General features: G+C 38.7%; 1 protein-coding gene across 36 annotated transcripts in view; it reads right to left on the bottom strand.

Annotated features, from left to right (window-relative positions):
- Positions 1–22,260, bottom strand: part of LOC105488506 (protein tyrosine kinase 2) — a 357,242-nt gene that overhangs the window by 168,485 nt on the left and 166,497 nt on the right. For 35 of the 36 annotated variants that reach the window (XR_011606671.1, XM_071067741.1, XM_071067734.1 and 32 more), the window contains 3 exons: positions 17,088–17,142; positions 5,668–5,808; positions 5,065–5,142 (listed from right to left, as the gene is read on the bottom strand). Coding sequence is in view for 35 of the 36 variants with exons in the window: in XM_071067741.1 (XP_070923842.1) it covers positions 5,065–5,142; positions 5,668–5,808; positions 17,088–17,142 (274 nt within the window). In the remaining variant the exon portion in view is untranslated. Of the gene's footprint in view, positions 1–5,064; positions 5,143–5,667; positions 5,815–17,087; positions 17,143–22,260 lie in introns of those variants that run through there. The other variant, XM_071067763.1, reaches the window with a different exon arrangement.

Raw genomic sequence — 22,260 nt, 5'->3', positions numbered from 1 at the left:
TTAGAGACTTTCAAAGAGACTGAGACTCCTAGGCAATAGTAGTGGGAGACTTCAACACCCCACTGACAATATTACGTAGATCACTGAGACAGGAAATTAACAAACATATTCATGATTTGAATTCAACATTGGATCAAATGGACCTGATAGACATCTACAGAACTCTCCACCCCAAAGCAATAAAATACGTATTCATCTCATCACCATATGGCACATACTCTAACATCAATTATATAATTGAACACGAAACACTGCTCAGCAAATGCAAAAGAACTGAAATCATAACAACCATTCTCTCAGAGCACAGCACAAATTAGAAATCAAGACTAAGAAATTTGCTCAAAACCACACCATTACATGGAAATTGAATAACCTGCTCCTGAATGACTTTTGAGTAAATAATGACATTAAGGCAGAAATCAAGAAGTTCTTTGAAATGAATGAGAACCAAGACACAATGTACCAGAATCTCTGGGACACAGGTAAGGCAGTGTGAAGAGGTAAACTTGGAGTACTCAGCAAATGCAAAAGAACTGAAATCATAATAAACATTCTCTCAGAGCACAGCACAGCCAAATTAGAAATTAAGACTAAGAAATTTGCTCAAAACCACACAATTACATGGAGATTGAACAACCTGCTCCCAAATGACTTTTGGGTAAATAATAAAATTAAGGCAGAAATCAAGAAGTGACTTGAAATGAATGAGAACCAAGAGACAATGTACCAGAATCTCTGGGACACAGGTAAGGCAGTGTTAACAGGTAAATCTATAGCACTAAATGCTCACATCAAAAAGTTAGATCTCAGTTTAACAACATCACAAAAAAAGAACTAGAGAACCAAGAGCAAATCAAACCCAAAACTAGAAGAAGACAAGAACTAACCAAAATCAGGATGAACTGAAGGAGAGTGAGATGGGAAAAACCATTCCTGCCTGTTGCTAAACCAAAAAGAGTCCAAGAGTTGTTTTTTTTTTAAAAAAAATTAACAAAATAGACTGCTACCTAGATTAATAGAGAAGACGTAAGTAAACACAACTAGAAATGATAAAGGGGATATTACCATCAATCCCACAGAAATACAAATAACTATCAGAGAATATCAGGAAGACCTCTAGGCACATAAACTAGAAAATCTAGAAGCTATGGATAAATTCCTGGACATATAAACCCTCCCAAGACTGAGCCAGGAAGAAACTGAATCCCTGAACAGATCAATAATGAGCTGTGAAATCGAATCAATAAATAGCCTACCAACCCAGTAAAGCCCAGCACCACATGGATTCACAGCTGAATTCTAAAGATGAGCTGGTACCATTCTTACCAAAACTATTCCAATAAACCGAAAAGGAGGGACTCCTCTATAACTCATTCTATGAGGCCAGAATTATTCTGATACCAAAACCTGGCAGAGACACAACAAAAACAGAAAACGTCAGGCCAACATCACTGATGAACATAGATGCAAAAATCCTCAACAAAATACTAGCAAACCAAACCTAGCAGTGGCACATCAAAAAGCTAATCCACCATGATCAAGTAGGCTTTATTTCTGGGATGCAAGGTTGGGTCAACATACACAAATCAATAAATGTGATTCATCACATAAACAGAACTAAAAACAAAAACCACAGGATCATCTTGACTGATGCAGAAAAGGTTTTCAATAAAATTAAACATCCCTTCATGTTAAAATACCTCAATGAACTAGGCATTGAAGGAACGTACCTGACAATAATACATAAAATAATAAGACAGTGTGGCAATTCCTCAACACCTAAAAACAGAAGTATCATTCAACCCAGCAATCTCATTACTGGGTATATACCCAAAGGAATATATATTGTTCTTTTATAAAGACACATATATATGTATATTCAATGCAGCATTATTTACAAAAGCCAAGACACGGAATCAACCCAAATGCCCATCAATGGTAGACTGGATAAAGAAAATGTGGTACACGCACACCATGGAATATTATGCAGCCAAAAAAAAAAAAAAAAAAAAAAAGAATGAGATCATGTCCTTTGCAGGAACATGGATGGACCTGGAGGCCATTATCTTTAGCAAAATAACACAGGAATAGAAAACTAAATACTGCATCTTTTAGCTCCCACTTATAAGGGAAGCTAAAAGATGAGAACACAAGGACACACAGAGGGCACAACAGACACTGGGGCCTACCAGAGGGTGGAGGCTAAGAGGAGGGAGGGGATTGGGAAAAATAACTCATCGGTACTAGGATTAATACCTGGGTTTGGACAAAATAATCTGCATGATAAACTGTGTGACACGAGGTTACCTATATAACAAACCTGCACACGAACCCCTGAGCTTAAAAAGTTTAAAAAAAAATCACCAAAAGATTCCAGTTCACCTAATGAAATTAATATAACTGTAACACCATGTCTTACAAAGCTAACATAAAAAAGTCTAGATTAATCTCACAAATAGTTGTAAAAATTCTACAAATATAACTCAATATTTTACAAGAATATTGTATATTATTAATTGGCTCAATATTACCATAACTATTAATATAATCTACTATAATAATAAATTAAAAGAGAAAAAAGGATCATATCAATAGACGCTAAAAGGGTCTTCGATTAAATTCAGGAGCTACTCATGAAGAAAACTCTATGCAAAAGATCAAAATATTAAAGACATGTTATTAAAACTCAACAACAAAAACAATCCCAAATAATGACACACTTTTAATTGATAAATTAAAATCTAAAACAAAATAGGAATATTGTCTACTGCCCTGTTATTAAACATGATCTTTGAGCTCCTTGTGACTAAGGAAAAAATTGTGTAAGGTGAAAGGTACAATTATTCTTTTGTTGATTACATCATTATATACTTATAAAATCCAAAACTCTAATAAAAAACCTATTTAATTAATAATAAGGTTGCAGACTATATGATATACAATAACCAAGAATATCCTTCTATGCTCACAATATAAATTTTAAATTGTAAGTGGCAAAAAAACACCCAAAAAATCATTCAAAATAAGGCCCTAAACTGTGAAATACTTATGAATTTGTTTAATATGGAAAACCTATATGAAAAAGATTGAGATCTTATTGAAGGGTATAAAAGAAGTCCTGAAACATAGTATCAAACAAACCTCACTTTCACAAAATTTCACAAAAATGTATTCTGTTTTCCTCTGTGAATATCCAGCTGACACAGCAGCATTTAATGAGATTTAATCAGTGATGGCAGAAGTCAGGACAGTGGTCATCCTTAGGGTGTGGGACAAGGCAGGCTGGTCTGTTTAAAGTCAACAGCCAACACAAGATTTGGGGGAAAAAAATCAAAAAAAGATAACAGGAAAACACACTGACTTCCCTGATGTGTGAAGAGATTTACTAATTTAAAAGGACAATTGTGTTGGTAAAAAAGGCAAAGTATATGATATGAGCAGTTAATTCACAGAGGTGAGAAGAGAAATGGCCAAGACACGAAAACATGTTTAAAGTTAGTAGGTCCTTGCTTTACATCTAAGTGAGCAAAAAAGTTACAAGAAAAACTTTACACCTATTAAAATGGAAAAATTAAAAGAGCTATTAGAACTGCTATCCAATGAGTGTGAAAATAGTACTCCCATATACTGCCAGTGACAATATGAAGTTTTCTAGCTTTTCTGAAAAAGCAATCCAACAGCTTCTTTTAAAATTACAACTATTTGAATGAACCCTGCACTTCCATCCTCGGACATCTCTTCCATAAGGAGAAAAAGCAGCAGCACATAGATACATATAAACGAGTATTTATTACGTCATTGTCTTGGGGCAGAAATCTAAAAGCAAAGTAATTGCCCTTCACAGAATCCCAACTGGCCCCCAGAGAGGAAGGGGCAAAGAAAGGGGGGGGGGTTTGAAAAATTTCTACCAGGTTCACAGAGTGAAATAACCAAATAGGACAGTGTGCCTGATGATGACCCCCTTTCTGAATAACAAAACAGGAATATGGGGGAAAACACAGAAGATTACTAAGTCACTTACATGTTAAGCATGGGCAGGGGGTGGGGGGTTACAGAGAAGGCTGAAGTGAAAAGAATAGAGAAATGGTAGAGGCAGGAGGTGAGCAGAGTGAGAATGGAAACCAGAGTACACTTGGAAAAAAGCAGGTGAGACATGGTTTGGCACAATTATATATGTATAGAAAATTATATGTACAGGTCAAGGTATGAATAAATTAAGTAAAAAGTTCAAATCACTAAACTATGTAAGTGGAAAAGAACTGTTACTAGTGCAAGGCCTGAGAACCCCCTAGAATCATGTTCCTTGAACACTCATCTAAATGGGAGTATGCCCTTCTCAGTACGCCCACCCTTACACTGTTCTACTTTTCATCTCAGTACTTATTGTTGTATGACACAGATGTATTCCATATTTATTTTGTGTACTCGACTATAAGCTATATAAGACAAAGGACTTCTGTTTTGTTCCTTATTTTATCTCAAACCTCTAGACTGCCTGGCACCAAGCAGGTTCTCAGTAATACTTGTTGGAAGAATGAGAAGGATCACACAGGAAATGGTCAGCCCTTCTGCTAGGAAAGTAACAAAAGAAGTGAGGTCTGGGGTAGAAGTGTGAGTTTCCATCTGATGGACATTTTTTCCTCAAGGTAAATAAGGCTAATAAGGCTTTCAAGAGAATTGTGAATGTATAATATTTTTTTCCTGGAAATAACCTGAAAAGGCTGTTTCAGAGGATAAGATGTCAGTACAAATATACCCAAATCATATACAGAACTTAATTTTAAAAATTAGCATTTAAAACTTCTCCAGATAACAACCCCATTCAGGTCTCACTAACACATGTAAGATTTGTATGATTCCTTTCCTTCCAAAACTAAGTAATTCCGAGGTATTTCAACAGCGTCTAGACTTTATCTTACTTGTGCTCCACTCTGTTGAATAATAAATGCAGTGCAATAGGAAAATTTAATTGTAAAATGATCTTTTCCAAAAGAATGCCCCATTTCCTTAATTTGATTCTTCTTTGTCTAAAGCCAAGTTCCCGAAAGGTCAGAGCAGACTTACATTGCAGCCCTTGTCCGTTAGGTAACTGATCCCTTCTTCTGGGCCGATTGCCAATTCCACTGAAATAATCCAGCTTGACTTTTGAAGGTGAAGCAAGTGAGAACAGAGGTGGCAGAAGGAAAAAAGAAATACTTTAGATAAAGAGCCGTGGATATGTTAAAGGACCAAAGCAGGGGCTGGTTTGGTTTGCTATTAATCTATCTAACCAAATAAGATAAAATATTTAAATATCTATAATTGACCCAGGATCTGTTAAGCCTATACAAAGATGTACTGTGCTTATTTCAACATGCCTGATGCCAAGAGTTTCTCTGGGATGATTATCTAAATAGGTAAACTAGCCCTTAGATAACAATTAACAAATCACAGGGATAAAATTTAAAAAATCTAATTATGAAAATAGGCATGCTGTTTTTAAAAAGGTGATTTTATTCTCACATTATTTTCTTTTTCTATTTTTCACATGGTAAAATGACAAAATATCATTTCATTGAAAAAATGGGACAAGTTAGCATTTTTTTCATCAGAAATTTAGATATACAGTAAGAGACAAGAAAAAGTAAAATCAAACTAGCCCACTATTTCCCACATTTCCATACTTACACCAAGAGCACACTTGAAGCATTCCTTATCAAATCTGTAGACTGGAGACAGGATCTCAAAGAATTTCAGAATACTTTCTTCTCTATTAAGGTTGGCGAATTGTCTAAATGTTTGTTGGATCAGTTTTCTTAGTGTTTTGGCCTGCATGACAAAATTACCAAAAATCTTGAAAAACTCAGCAATGAGTAAAGACCAAAACAATAATAGTAAGATTTCTCTCCTACCAACTACATACTAACACCTACAATCATATTACTGCCAAAAAGTATACTTGTCAAATAACCATAAATGTATTTATCAGAGCTTTATTTCTTTTAATTGTGGCAAAATGCATATAACACAAAATTTACCATTTTAACCATTTTTACCTGTAAAGTTCATGTACAGAGTTTTATTTCTTAAACAGAAGTTTGTCCTATATGTGCACATGACTCAGAAAAGACCAGGCAAAAGGTATAAAGGTACTCACACATTCCACTGTTAGGAGGGAAAAAACTATATCTTTCTGAAGGACAGCACAAATCAAAAACTTTTAAAAAACCACAATGCTTGATCCAGAAAATAAAATTCCAGAACATTATCTTTGAGATACATGCAAAGATTCAGGAACAAAGAGATTCACTGCAGAACTGTTTACAGTAATATAGAGCCTGGTTACGTAAATTATGGTGTATCTATCTTCTCAACCAATATTCTATGCAGCCTCAAGAACTGTTTTGGAGAACTAATTTACTGGCATTAAAACTCATATCACATTGTTACATGAAAAAAGATGACAAAAAAGTCAGCGTAGAGTACAGATGCCTTTAAAAGGCAAGAGCACACGTGTGGGTCCTGGTGAGCACACAGCAATGTATCCACGAATGACTTAAAGCAACGATGCTTTCGCTTTTATCGTGAAGATGATAGGTGGTCTTCTGGTCCTTTTTTGCTTATTTGAGTTTTCTACTTATACACATGGAAATCTGCATAGTGGAGGGAAATGCTTTCCAAGCAGCAAGCCCCTAGTCCTTGGTGTGTGAAGCAGCCTGAGGCGGCCATGGATAAAGGGAACATGATGAGGTGTAAGGAAGAGGGGCAAGAGAATGCAGGTCATGGTAACAACTTGACTTTGACCCCGAGGAGTTGCCAAGTCCTCAGGAGACTTTGAGCAGAGGAGTGACATTATCTGACCTAGGTTTTTTTTTTTTGGATATAGGGTCTCACTCTGTCCCCCAGACTGGAGTGCAGTGGCGTGATCTCGGCTCACTGCAACCTCTGCCTCCCAGGCTCAAGCGATTCTCCTACCCCAGCCTCCCTGAGTAGCTGGGATTACAGGTATGCACCACCACACCCAGCTAATTTTTTATTTTTAGTAGAGACAGGGTTTCATCCGGTTGGTAAGGCTGGTCTTGAACTCCTGACCCCAAGTGATCCACCTGCCTTGGCCTCCCAAAGTGCTGGGATTACAGGCATGAGCCACCGCGCCCGGCCTGAATGAGGTTTTAACAGGGATACTCTGGCCACTGTGTTATGAACAGTATGAAAGGAGCAGGAGAAACCAAGTCGGGGCAGCCCAAATAATACAGGCAGGAGGAGACAGTTGGCACAAGTACAGAACCAGAAAGAGGGTGAGTAGTAGTCAGATCCTAGCTTTCTTTTTTTTTTTTTTTTTAAGAGTAACTAGACTCCAATGGATTTATTTTAAACACAGAACCAACAGGATATGCTGATAGTTAATAGCTGCCATTAAACTGAAATGACAAAAATTGTGAGAGGAACAGGTTGGTGGGTGAAGGTCAGAAAGAATGCCAGAAGAATACAAGAAATCTAAGTGGAGCTGTCGAGCACGCCAGTAAGGGCCCAGTGGAGTTCGAGGGGAGGTCCTGGCTGGCCTAGCAGACAGGGAAGATGGATTAGGTAACCTGCTAATCTCAGTGGGTCAGGGAGATGGGGAGCAGTCAGGGGTCCAGGTTGAAGTGTGGCTGCTAAGTCAGGTACACGGTGAACTAGGAGGGCATGGCGTACTTTGGTGGGTCATGGAGGTGACAGCCTGTCTGTAGTGGCTTGAAGGTCCTAGTGGGATCCAAGGATTACTGGATCTGGGATACTACAGAAAGCGAGCTGGAAAGACAGGAGCTGTGGTCAGAGAAGGATACACACAATTAGGGAGGGGGTTCAATTACTGGAAATGAGTAAGACCAGAGTGAGAGGCTGAGGTAAGGTAGTGGACAAGATTCCTGAAGACAGGAATTCAATGAGCCAAGAGAGTGGGACATGGGAGGATTACCTAAGGCATGTGACTTTTATTTTAAAAAGTTCGCTCTGCTCTTGCACACAGAGGGTTGGGGGAGTGTGCAGGAGTGAAAGCAGAAAGACCACTCAGGTCACTGTAACAGACCAAGAAGAACCACTAGTGGCATGGACCCCAACGTAGTGGTGAACGAGAGAAAAGGGCACTTCTGGGACATTTGGATATTATATGCAAGACAACCAGAAAGTGAAGAATACAGGAAAACTAGAGTTTTAGATGGAACAAACAGGCAAACATAAGAGGCAGGCGTGGTAAAAAAAAAAAATAAAGTCATGTTAATCCTGTACACGTGTTTGATCGTAAAGTCTTCCAACATGAACCATCAAGGAGACATTTGGATATAAGTTTGGAGCTCAGGAGAGGGCAGCACTGTTGGTAGAAATTTCAGAGCGACCAACTGAAGTATTTAAATACACAGGACTGGATGTCACCTGCAAATAAAATGAAGACAAAAGAGAAGGCCAAAGCCAAGTAAGCTGACCAACAGTTGGTTTTAACCAGGGCTGAGGTTTTGACAGGTGAGTATGACAGAGTGGAATAAGAGAATTATACCTGTTTTGAAAAGGATTAATGACAGCTTCACAGAACTTAAACTGAAGAGCAATAAAATGGGTTCAAGGTTAGCAAGGCTTGACTATAAAATGTATCACACAGAGAGTGAGTTGGTCAGCCTCAGGTGCTCTATAAACAAAAGTCTGAGAAGCATATTTTTGGTTTGACTCCAGGCTTTCCAAACATTCTCTGCTTATGATCACTTATGTAGGACAGACTCTACAACAGAGCATGCAGATTGGACATGGAGATTTGAGTACTGCTTGTAGCTACCTATGAGATGTTTTTCTCCTTATAAACTAACAATATAGTAGCCTGGGAGTTTGCTGAATATAAAGCAGTCTCTAAGAAGCAGGCCCGCTACACTTTGGACCCAGAACAAATCCACTAAGGAAATTCTAGTCTGTGCTTGGCACTTGGCATACACTGCATAATCAGAACAGGTATTCAATAAATTCAGAGTGCAGCTGGAAAAAGAGCATTCTGGTCTTCATTCATGGCTACAGGAGGAACAGTATAATTCTGTGCATATAGTGCTATTAGGCACTGATTAAAACACACACACACCCCCCAAAAAAATGATGCCAGAAAAGACATCTGTAGGCCCTTCTGTGAAAATAAACAAAGTCTTCACAATGACCCTTGCAAGGAAGATACTATTTTTCATATATTACTGAGCAAACAGAGACTCTGAAACATTAGGTACCAACCAATGACGGGGTAGAAGAATCGTGATTCTAATCCAGAACTGCTTGATTTCTTTTTACTTGCTATGTGACCAATTCAAACACCTCCTTTTCTAAGATGCTCTGCTTGATAGAAGAAACCAGGAACAAACAACCACCACATCCCTATGGGTCTCATACTGTTTTGAATGTATTTTTAGACATGGCACTTATGTAAGATCCACATTGGTGAGAAGGGAGCATGTGCTGCCTTGTTACCCCAAAGAAAAGAGTGTAGCCCGCAGCTAAAACTCGATGTTGTGCTTTACAACGAATAATTATATGTTTCTGCCATAACAACTTGGATTCTGGCAAACTCTCAGATAATATGAATGAATAAAATCTGGTTCTATCCTGTGATAAATTAGATTTCACTTTCTAGTAAGTAAGTGGGAAGATAGTTCAGACTTCTTTAGTTTCAAACTTCTATCACAGAACATGCTGCCTCAATGTACAAATGCTCTGAGTGTAAGAAATGTCTCCTATCTATAAGTATTAATAGAAAATAAGTCCAGTAAAAGCCCTGGAATATCATAAATCTCTTTAAGTGTATGATACAATAAATTGCAATATGGTAGCGGTTGCAAGGAACAGTTGTCAACTGAGCACAGGGACCAGAACACAATGACAAAACATTTCTATTAACATTAACCAAATGTTGGTATATTCATTCATGACTCTAAGAGGAATATTTCAACTCAGGTAAATACTGAGATGCATTGATCAAAAACTATATAAAATAGATCCAGAAAAAAAGTCAATTCTCTGCTTTGGAACTAATTCTCAACCAGCTGCTGGTTTATATACAAACTATTGGCAATAATATTATATACTGACATCTGCTCATTTGTTCAATGCTTTTTAAAATTAACCTAAAATATTCTATGAAGCCGAGGAAATGGAATCTGCTCTTGAGCTTCAAATGCTCATATATATATGTATACATACTTGCCTACCTGACAGTTCCACAGGCATCTAAAACCTATCACTAAGAGCACTGAGATTCCAGCTGTGGTGGCTTATTGGCCCTACCTAATTGGACCCTAACATATACTACATCTGACTTAGTTCCAACTCTATCACTCTGAACTTACTCTTTCCTATACCCCTTCCCTTTGACCTCCATAGTCTCAAGGCACTTCTATTTCACCACTCACACAGCTGAATGCATCATTGGCAGTCTCACCCAATTCAGATTCTGCTTCAATATTCTGTCTCTTGACTAGTAGCAGTAGAGAGCACTTATGTGTACGGGGCAGAAATCTGAGGCCAGGCCCTGTACTTTCTTCTTCCTCCTCTCACATTAGACCAGTAGCTAAGTCCTGTTAGACTTTACACCCATAACATTCTTCAAATGTAACCCAACAACTCTCTACCCTCTGTCTCCTTTAAATTCAAGCCTTCCTTGTTTCTCTTGGCAACAGCATCTCCTGATGACTAAGAAACTTAAAAGAAGTTGTGTGTTGTTCTTCTACGACAGGGATTGAAGCCATCAACCCTATGCTAAATAAAGTGAGTCAATTTGGTTTGGTCCTCATTTTCTCATCCCAAACTCTTAGACATGCAATGTGTGTGGTGGTAAAGAACTCAACTGCTCTCTCCGATAATTTAACCTGCTGGAAAATTTGCAAGTAACTGCGGCAAATGTGTTTGAAAGTAATAACTATGCAATGTTAAGAGACAGACAGTCTGGACTCTAATTTTACTGTATTTGTCTCATTCAGCTGAATGTGGGAAAACGTGCTGCTTTTTCTGTAGGCAGTGTTACCTTGCTAATCCTACACATTAACAAGCTGGGAACCAAGAAGTGAGAGCAACATACAACACAACAAACCAATAAGCTCAAGCAACTGGAGAAAGGAAAACGATATCATTCAGAGTTAGTTTCCTATGGACACAGAAACAACTCTCTCGTTCTCCACCAACAAAAATTGTTGGCACTTTTGGCAGGAATATACCCAAGTTCTTATGGTCTGTACTTAAATGTGACTGCCAAGGAGGACTATGAGTTCTAAACCTATAGTGTTCAGTGCTGGACAGAAACTAGAAAATCTTTGCTGTCTGAAAGAAACTCCAAAATTAGTTTTTATGAGAAGGATATCTTAGAATGCATTAGTTCCTTCCTAATTACTCAGTGAGGAAAAAAATTCCACAAAATCTAACTGCATAGAATCTCTGGATATTAATCAATACACTTGCAGAACCTGTATCAGTAAACAAGACTGTTCTGCATTTCATTTCAAGTTTCAACACCTGCTTGTGTTACCTGGATTTTGGAAACAAGGCATCTATCTATGCACACTAGTTTATTTTAAACCAATTTATGTATAGTGATAAATTTACTAAGAATGTGATACGTTTTCAAAATGAAGTGGTATTACTAGGATGAAACATAAGAAACTGCTGCTATTCATCCATGTTGAGCTATAAAAATAATTTCCTATTAGTCAACCTAATGATTATCAGATGCTGATAGATTCCTAGGGCTTCCCAGATGCCAAGGGTGTAAGGCAATGCCAAGGAAAATCTGCAATAAGGGAGTTTTTAAGGAATAACTTATCAACCCAAACACCAAATGCTAAGTGCATGAAGAGAGCTTCTTCTTACTCCTATCTACAGGGCCCACATCAGATGATAAGATCCGTAAGCAGGAACCAGGTTTCACTCCCTCCCAGCATCCCCAACTCAGGTCCTGGCACACCGTAGATACCAGGAATTCACTGCTGAATACCGTACCAAGCTACGCATTTCTGTGCTTGGCGAAAATGTTAAGCTTAAAATAGTTATCTGCTCATCCTAGAAATGAAAATAATGACTATTTTCTCCAAGAATAAAATCATGTGTTCCTGGTAGTATTCTAGGAAACCACATTATTACTTGAGAATCAGATACTAAAAAAACTGATAACTATTGATCTCTTAACATTTCTAATTCTGAAATTAGGTTTCTACTGTGAATTATATTGCAATAAATTAAAATTTGCCTATTTTGACTTGCTGCCTAATTTAAGCTCAGAGTAGAGCTGCAATGCCAGAATGGGAAGCACCCTTGGTACCCACTGGTAGGACAACATTCGCTGAACTACAGAAGTGATTCCAATTTCACTAGTTTGTCCACTGATGTCCTTTCACTGCTCCACATTCCACACTGCATTTACATATCTTGTCTCCTCAGCCTCCTCCAGCTGTTACAGCTTCTGGGTCTTATCTTTCATGACATTGATATTTTTCAAGAGTAATCATCAGAATTCTGTAGAATGTCCCTTAATTTGGGTTTGACAGTTTTACTGGTACAGTGATTTTTCAAATGTGTCTTTAAAACTACTAACATCAATGAGATAGAAATTAAAATACTTGCAAATTATTCTTAGTAATTGAGGCACATATATCCCAGATTCCATTTTTGGCATAAAACACAGCTAATCCAAGTTTCACTAAAGATAATAAAGCAATCTTTCAACAATTCAATGTGAATGTTATTATAAATAATCCTCTACAAATATAAATAGAAAGGGGAAAAAAGCAGGTAAAACAAAATAATTACCGGGGAAACAAATGTAGCCTGTGTATGGAAAAGCCAATGTTAACTGACCTAGCCATTCTATAGAGCTATTTCAGAAGAAACATGAAACTGGTGTGAATTTCTAGTTAGCTGAAGTTTCACTGGCAGTAGCTTTGAAGAAGGAACTATCTAGACACCATCTAATTTGTATTATAGTTGTTACCCCCATGGGCATATATTGGTACCATATTCCATAGAAGTTTCATGGCAATCAGTACAATGTTCAAAGAATTTATGTCAAATGTGAAAAAAATCTTGGGCTAAGGATATGAATTTCTAAGCCAAATACACATTTTTGGGTACACAAAATTACACTGATTCCCTTATTAAAAAGGGCATGTGAGAAACCAGTTCTAAGAACCTTATTTATGAGCCACTCCATGAATCTGATGAATCCATAGCTAACAGTAGCTAAAAATTAATTCTATTTACATCAAAATCAGCAACAATTGAATTGCTCAAAAAGCACATCTGTTATTTTTCTGGCCTGGGTGTGATGGCTCACATTTGCAGTCCCAGCACTCTGGGAGGTGGAGATGGGTGGCTTAAGCTCAGGACTTCGAGACTAGCCAGGGCAACATGGTAAAACCATGTTTCTACAGAAAAAAAAAAAAAAATTAGCTGGGCATGGTGATCCATGCCTGTAATCCCAGCTACTCAGGTGGCTGAGGCAGGAGAATTGCTTGAACCTGAGTGGCTGAGGCTGCAGCAAGCCAAGATCGTGCCATTGCACTCCAGCCTGGGCAATGGAGTGAGACCCTGTCTCTTTAAAAAAAAAAAAAAAAGTTTTCTCAAGTCCCCCTAGTCATCCTTCCCTCCCATTCTTACAGAAGCCATTCCATCCAGGCCCTGATCACTGCACATCTCATCTTCCTTAATCACCTCTCAACTCTTTTCAGTTCTGGTCTTTTTGCTTTCAATCTGTGCTCCATGTTGCTGTTGGTTTTATATTCTAAAATCCAAAAAGAGATCATACTGCACACTCCACACACCCTACAGTGAGTCCCCAATCCCCCTCAACTCCTATCTGAGCATTTAAACCCACATCAAGTGACAGCCCACAATCATCACATATTGACTCTACTCAGCCAAAACCCCATCCTGTCTGACCTCTGTTTCCTAGAGAGCCTAGAAACAGAGAGGGCTCACTGTTTCTAGGGTGTTAGCCCTCTCTGGCTATCAGGGCTCACTGTTTCTAGGAAGTGAGCCCTCTCTGGCTACCAGGAGTCACCTGATAGCTAGACACAGCTCAAGATGGCAGAAAAAAAAAGCACCTGGGAGTCAGCAGCAAAGGCCAGGGCAATGGAAGCCTAAAGGATAGCCTGGAAACATATTCTAAGATACCTGCACAAATCCCCTGCAGAGGAGGCGTTTTCTTTAGGAGGGTTAGGATGGAGAGCAGTAGAGAAGGCATACCCAAGGAAAGAAACTTTCTAGCTTTTCAATTCTACTATCTTCTACAGAGTCTTACTTAATCCTGTCTTCACGCCTTTTGTTCACATTGTACTCAGTGTCCAGAAAGGGTCTCCCCTGATTTTACTCATCATATTGCTGTTATTCATTAAGTAGGATTTACCAAATGTTACTACATGCCAGGCACTATGTCAAACAAAGGGTGTAGAGTGGAGATGGCAACAGATATTGTTTTTGCCCTCAAGAATCTTAAAATAGAGTGGAGGAAGGCAGATAAAATACAATCAAGTAACAAACGATATAATTAAAAATTGAGGCCAGGCACGGTGGCTCACGCCTGTAATCCCAGCAGTTTGGGAGGCCGAGGTGGGCTGATCACTTGAGGTCAGGTGTTCGAGACCAGCCCAACCACCTCATCTCTACTAAAAACACAAAAATTAGCCAGGCATGGTGGCGGACACCTGTAGTCCCAGCTGCTTGGGAGACTGAGGCAGGAGAATTGCTTGAACCCGGGAAGAGGAGGTTGCAGCGAGTTGAGATCGCACGATTGCACTCCAGCCTGGGTGATGGAGGGAGACTCTGTCTCCAAAAAAAAAAAAAAAAAAAAAAGGAGAGAGAAAAGTAGAATTAAAAGTTAAGATACTAAACTAAACAGGGTCCCAAGATAGAAGAGAGTATTTACCATGAAAAGAGCAGGAGAGGGACCACTGAAGCAGAGGTTCGGAAGGAGTAGTCATGGAGGAGACAGGGCCAGTCCTCTACTGAACCTCTCTGGGCATCTGTCTCACTCTGGCTACACTCACACCATGGCACTGGTCACCTGTGACCTGTACCTGTGGTTCCCTGTTTTGAGCATGGGGATCCTTTAAAAATCGAGAATGTACTGGACTCCTAAATGACAACAGTCAAACTTTTCCTAATTGTTTATACACATACAAATTTAAGGAGACCTTGCAATAATTCTGAGGCCACCCAGTGCTTCGTAACTGAAAACCACTGACCAATACTACTAATGTGATATAACCATCAATAGCACTTTGGGTAGGGTACTCTTCTATCCAATAACAATGTAAATTCACTAAGACTGTAGCTTACACTTGTTTGAATGTCTCCACTATCCTCCTCACTGCAACACCCAGCAGGTTTATGCACAGCAGCATCCCTTCCACTTACGGGTCTTCTCATGCCTTCTCAGCTCCCACACCAAAAACATTCCAGGTCAAACTGAATCTCCCATTCTCCCAACTCCAAGAGCATGGGTCACCCACACCTAGTAACTCTCCCAAAGGACATAATTCTGTCATTCTCTCTCATTCCCCTTCCACTGTGCCAAACTTCATTTAAAACTCTTTGTTCTCTTTCAAATCTGACTCAACCCACTCATGCCAATGGTCTGTGGGCTACCTGTAGACTGGGACAGTGTCTAGATCTGTAGTCCTAGCCTCAACCACACTAAATTGAGTGCGCTCTGTTCCCTAACAACTTACTGTAGTATTTCACTAATAGATCAGGAAACTTGAAGGAACACTCAAAAAGTTGAGTAGCGTCACTAGAAAAAGAGCCTGATATAAAGAGTATATTTTTCCTGTACTATTCTTAAATGCATGTCTTATTGCATTTGTAGAATGCTTTGTATTTTAAAGTCAACACTTTTATGTTTTTTCCTATGAGATTATCAAGAAGCTATGTGAGAGAGGAAGGGATACTGTTACTTTCTGGAGTCAGGGAACCAGTGACTAATCCTTACAGTCCTATTCTGGATGGGTTTGACAGAGAGCAGGACCCAGATATCTGAATACAGAGCTTTTGTCACAGATTGCATCTGATAAATTATACCAACACTCTGACCCAATGATAATCAACATGACATTGACAGTTGTCTCTTTTGGTCTAAGATTTAATCCTCATATTAATCTCATGTGTTAGAAATGGATTTTATCCCCATTTTACAGATGTGTATACTGAAATACCAAAAAATGAAGCAATTTATCCAAAGTTAGCTACATTTTCTCATAACGTATGTCTTCTCCTGCTTGGGCTTCAGCTGATGGCATGCAGAATATGATCTCTGAAATAATAAAAAGTAAGAGCAGTAACATCCACTGTTGCTATGTGACAGGTACTGTGGTTAAGTAATATATTTACTAATCTGTTAAATATTCACATCAACCCTACAAAATACTATTTTCTTCACTGTAGAAATAAGAAACCAGACCCCAGACCCTGAGGCTAGAAAACGGCAGAGCTCATCTAAGCCAGACTCTGTCTTAACCCTAAAGTTTGTGTCCCCTGCTGCGCTTGAAAATCTTGATGTGTGCTCTGGATTAGCTGGGGAAATCACAGTTCAGAGTCCTCCCACCTCACTCCAAGGTGCTCTGCACGCTGGATATGGGAAGGACAAGAACTGAGGCTCTGCCAAAGCTACTAATATGGGGAAGCATCCAAAGAGTTAAAACAAAAGACACACCTTCAAAATGCACTAACACGCACGCATGTGCGTGCACATACACACACACACATACACACAATACTAATGATTCCACCATCACAATTTTTTTACATATTGCTCATTTTCTTCTGCATGTCAAAATATTTGAACCTATAGAGACCTAGATGACAGGAATAACTGTGCACGTAACTTTTTTAGTTTTATGCTTAGCAGAGTATCAAATACAATCAAGAAGTAAAACCACGTTTTATGGGAGAAAGCTATACTAAAAACCTATGTGACTAGAATAAATGTCAGTTTTTAAAATCATATATTTTACATGGAAGGAAGGAAACTACACTTTACTTTCCCAAAAGCAATTTATCACTGTGGAGAAGGTCTTGGCACAATTTTGTTATTTTATTATGATAAAGGAGACTCTAATTACCTTGACAGAATCCAGTAAACTCTTAGGAAAAAATCGCTTTAAACCAACATCTTTTCTGAAATATAAAAAGAAGCGTATTAACAAATAACACCACCAAATCAATTAATATAATGACAAACTTGCAAGAACATAAAAGCACTGTAAATTATTTAACGTTCCATATATTATTTAGGAAGGAAACAAGTATAATAATGCTTTAATTTACCAGTATATTCACAGGAAGGATGGGACAAATCATTTTCTAGATATGTACAGAAAACACAAATACAAGTTGATTTAAATAGAAATCCTTTTGGTTTTTCCTTTTACCCTTATTATTGAAAACTCTTCTAAAATATTCCCTCTTTGTAAATCATAATGTATTTTAAAAACTGTCCTTTTTCAGATATTGCTTGAAGGTTATAAACATCAGTTCCAAATGGGTAATACTGTATTTGTAGAGAAAATAGCTAGCCTGATTAGTAAATGATTCAGGATATGCCTTACAAGTTACAGAAATAAATCCCTTAGGTTTATCCTAAAAGTTGACTATATTTAAAAATAGACTTTTTTGATCAAGGGACTCATTCGCTTATCTCAGTTTCACATTAGGGGGAGAAAAAAAAACAGATAAATTTACGTGATTTGCCCTAGGTAAAAAAGGTTAATTTATGGAAATCACAGCAATGTTCTTTAAGTCAGGCAACAAAATTAAATTATTATCAAGAACCACAACGCTCTGGCCAAGAAAATAGGTTAGAAAGAACAGCTGATTCTTTTCCTAGTACTTTGGTTACTAACTTACTCAGATGTTTTGGCCACTAGGTGTCACTCGTGTGCTAGTAATACGAAATAATGCCTCTGACGACATTAAGGAATGTCAGGAGACACATAAAAGGATCAAGGAGAAAAGGGAAATACAGGTTTCTTTTCAGAATCACATAATATATCACATATAACAAACTGAATATAAAGTACCAAGAAACAGGGATGACTTCTTCATCCATAACTGTAAGTTGGCTGGCGTTATAAACAAAACTATAGACATCATGTCATGATACTATAATTCAAACATTTTAAATCCCTTGTTCTATAATCTGACTGCTAGTAGTACCTAAACCAATGAATTCCTCCTCTGCTAAATCCAAAACTGGTCTCAGTTCTCATTCTTTCTTATTCTGCTATTACTATGTTCATTACATCCTAAAATTATCTCAGCTTCTATGATATACTACTTTCTGGTTTTACCCATCAGTTAATTCATACAACTACTGATTTTACATTTCTGTCTCTAGCCACTTTTGTTTGTAACTCCCCTTCCTTACCTTTACAGAACTATCATTATCTATTTTGACAGTTGGATATGAAGGGGGAAAAGTATCCACACAAGTTCTTCCTTTTCATTTTGCCTCCTAAAAACACAGCGTCTTTGCATTTTAAGGATTTTGATGCCAATCATTACTGGGAAGTAGCAAAATTAGTACACAAAAGACACACTCTGGAATCTACAAGGCGGTATTCTTGATCATTTCTGCCTCTATCTACATTTTCAAGCCACTATTCCATAACAGCAAGCACTGATTTTCATATCAAAGAGGTTTTCTTTTTTTGAGACCGAGTCTTGCTTTGTCACCCAGGCTAGAGTGCAGTGGCCCAATCTCAGCTCACTGCAACCTCTGCCTCCCAGGCTTCGAGCAATTCTCGTGCCTCAGTCTCCCAAGTAGCTGGGATTACAGGCCTGCACTACCACACCCGGCTATTTCTTGTAATTTTGGTAGATACAGGGTCTCACCATGTTGGCCAGGCTGGTCTCAAACTTCTGACCTCAAGTGATCTGCCTGCTTCAGCCTCCTAAAGCGCTGGGATTACAGGCATGAGCTACTGCGTCCGGCCTCAGAGAGTTCTTAATTTGAATCCTGGCTCTGCCATAGGATGGACTTGCTGTTAACACCTGTGAGCCTCCGGTTACTTGTAAAGTGGGGATGTGAACTACTACCACACAGTGGTGCTGAGGTTTAAGTAAACTGTTTATGAAGTTCCTGGAACGTGAAGGGGGTAGTTTCTGTTCTGCCATAGAAGAATGCCTTAGAAAGCACTGCTGTCTGGACAGCTTCTGGTCTACATGCCCTGTGTGCCTCACTGTTTAATGCAGAAGGAGGCATGGCCTGACCTGAGGTTTGTTGGTGGACAGTAGAGGTCGTGAGAAGTCGTGAGATTCAGGGGCTACTGTGGACAGAGGCAACAGGGATGAGTGAGTGGACATGAGGTGTGAGGGAATGCTGAAGCTATGCACCGAGAACGGGAAGGTGGGTGGGCATCAACAGTTCTATTTTAGACATGTGAGGCTGGGCGAGGTGTACATACATGCCCTTCTAGTAGGGATTTCAAGAAGGCAACTGGCCATGTCAGTATTTGGTTGAGGGAAAGACCAAGGCAGGGAATATCCTCTCCCCGACTGTGTGGCTGTCAACTGCTATTAGTCAACCCAGTTACACATCTATTTTTCTCAGAGCCAGGTAGAAATAAAAAACTTACCATATTCATTGCTGTCACAAATAAGAAAATTAAAGATAAACCAAAAAGTGTTGTATGATTCAAGAAAAATGAAAGGAAGCATATATTTTTTGAAAATAAAGACGAATACTAGGTATTGCTTTTACTTCAAAGGTGAAGACAACTCCATTTAAAAAAAAACACCTGAAGGCCAATAATTAGCATATATACAGTATAGATTTTCTTAAACTTATTTTGAGTAATAATGAATTTGTAACATTTGTCCATATGTTAGAACTTTATTGACACCTGGCAGTTGAGAAAATAAAAATGAGGCTCAAGCACACAAGGTCATGGTAAAAAGTCTGCAACACTGCCTTTAACACATTTTAATTTAATCTAGAAGTCAAACTACTTCAGGTTTTGTGATAGAGGACTCTGAGCACACCTAACGCACTATGTTAAAAGATTTTAGGGAAAGCCTATTATAGATATCTAAATTTAAAGCCTTAGGAAACCAAGCAGGGACTTGTAGGCTGTCCCATTTTTAATATGAGGTCGCCTCTCTCCACGATCTGTGTGTCTGGGACTGGTTTACAACGTGCACTCTAATAAGCAGTAGTTTTGCCTCAAGTGGCATAAAAACCTTCTTTGAGCCCAAACTCTATACAACTGTCCTGTATGTGAATAAAACAACAAATACAACTTATACATCATAAACAAAACATAATTACTAACCTTTATCATATAATAATTCCTGACTATATTAACTGTCAAAGGATATGTCCTAAATGCATTTAAACTCATGTAATAAAAAACTAGCTCACATGAAGCTTTTAGAATACTGCCAAACCCCAGTTCCCAAACCCAAGCATCAGTTTATTAGATTCCCACATCAGTTCAGAGAAAACTCTTGAACCCATACACAGATGACAAGACACTAACATTAGGTTAGAACTGTGTTGCCCAATATGCAACCACTAGTGATATGTAGCTATTTATACTTAAATTAGTTGAATTAAATTAAAAATTATGTTCCCAACTGCAATGCTCAGCACATTTCAAGTGATGAGCAGTCCCGTGGGGCTAGAGGCCACCAAACTCAGTGGGGCACCCACAGAACAGTTCCATTGTTGCAGAAAGCTGCAATGGGTGGGGCTGCGACAGAGCAATGAATCTAGGACTTCGGGCACCCTCATTCTCTAGGGCTTGCTGCTGTGGGCCCAAAGGCTCCTCAGTAAGGGCAGAGACGGGTGAAATGCATGAGCACTGGGGATAGGTGCAGAGCTACCACAGGCACAACCACACAAGGTTCCTGCCTTGCTCAGAAAGACTGGGGAAAGGAGGTATAGAGGGGTGAGGAGAGAGCTCTACCATGACAATGCAGAAGGCAGCAGATCTTACAGGAGACAGCTGTACGTTAAACAAGAAGCCTTTCATTGGGATTGCCTGTATATACATAGCAGAGGGCTTCTAAGTATTACCTTTCCTACTTCTCTCTCAGAACTAACAAAAACAGTTTCTATGATCTATTCACTAAGATTCAAATCATTTAGATTTGAAGCTACAAAGACTAGAGAGGCTGTATTCGTTTACTTCCTCACGGAGACTGTATGACATACTAGGCACCATAAGAGATCATGGGGTAGAAAAATCACTAATATGTTTCCTTTTCTTAAGTGAGATAATTACATAAACAACTAACTACCACACAGTGTGAAAGGTACTATAAGAGTTTAAAACCAATGCACTTAGCCATCGAGATTTAAGGTTTTTGTGGCCAATTTTAACCAGAACTCTCTTCATGTTTAACTGACCTCTATCCTTTAAGTGAAAGATTTAGAACACTGCTGACTGATGTGGTCTTCGTTCTCTTTTGCTAAACCTCAAAATCCCATTCATTACTCCACTGATTCCTGTTGCCATTTAGCATTTTTGGAAAATCCCTAGAGAGCTCTGCCCTCCCACATCCCTGCATGATGACTGTGCACCTCCTCGTATTCCTCCTTTCACACCATAGTGGCCATCCAGAATCGTTCAGGAAAAGAGGCTGTGTAGGAGGGCCCCTCCCCACCTGCACCAGCTGACTGCCATCAGCATACCCCACTCACTGAGATGAATCCTCTACAGTGCCCGTCTAGTCCCAGCCTGTGGTCTTATCCTGCACGTGTGTATTCACATCTACAAATTCGTAACACAGCTGGCTTTCAGAAGCCTCCGATGGCAATCAACTGTCTTTACATATTAAAAAGAAACTAACCTTATTATAAGCAAATTCTTATGTCAAAGGTAAATTTATTTCTCTTCTGGCAGTATTTCTGAGAAGATTCTTGTCTGGCGACCTTGTTTAATATTTTGTGAACACAATCCCTCAAATACTTAAAACCTAGGCAAAAATGCAGCCAAAACTAACTTCAAATATAACTTAAACAGGCATTTCCATGTAGTAACTCTATCTTACCTTTTCTCCAAAACTGTCAGAATTGAGTATATTTAATTCAGAAATAGTATGGTGGTACTTTCACCTCTAAATTATACTCAAGCCTCTTAACAATAGACAAACGCTAAAATTATCTAACTGCAATGGAGATTGCTGTTTCTTAATGACATTCTTCCCTTCATCCTGGGGATGAAGTTGTCTTTTGGTCAGGTACAGTGCTGCCTTCCCCAGTCTCTTCTGTAGCAAGGTATGGCTATGTGA

The sequence above is a fragment of the Macaca nemestrina genome, chromosome 8 (assembly GCF_043159975.1).
Source record: "Macaca nemestrina isolate mMacNem1 chromosome 8, mMacNem.hap1, whole genome shotgun sequence".
Lineage (NCBI taxonomy): Eukaryota > Metazoa > Chordata > Mammalia > Primates > Cercopithecidae > Macaca > Macaca nemestrina.
The sequence above is the reverse complement of the archived record's forward strand: the minus strand, read 5'-3'. Positions and strand labels throughout refer to the sequence as shown.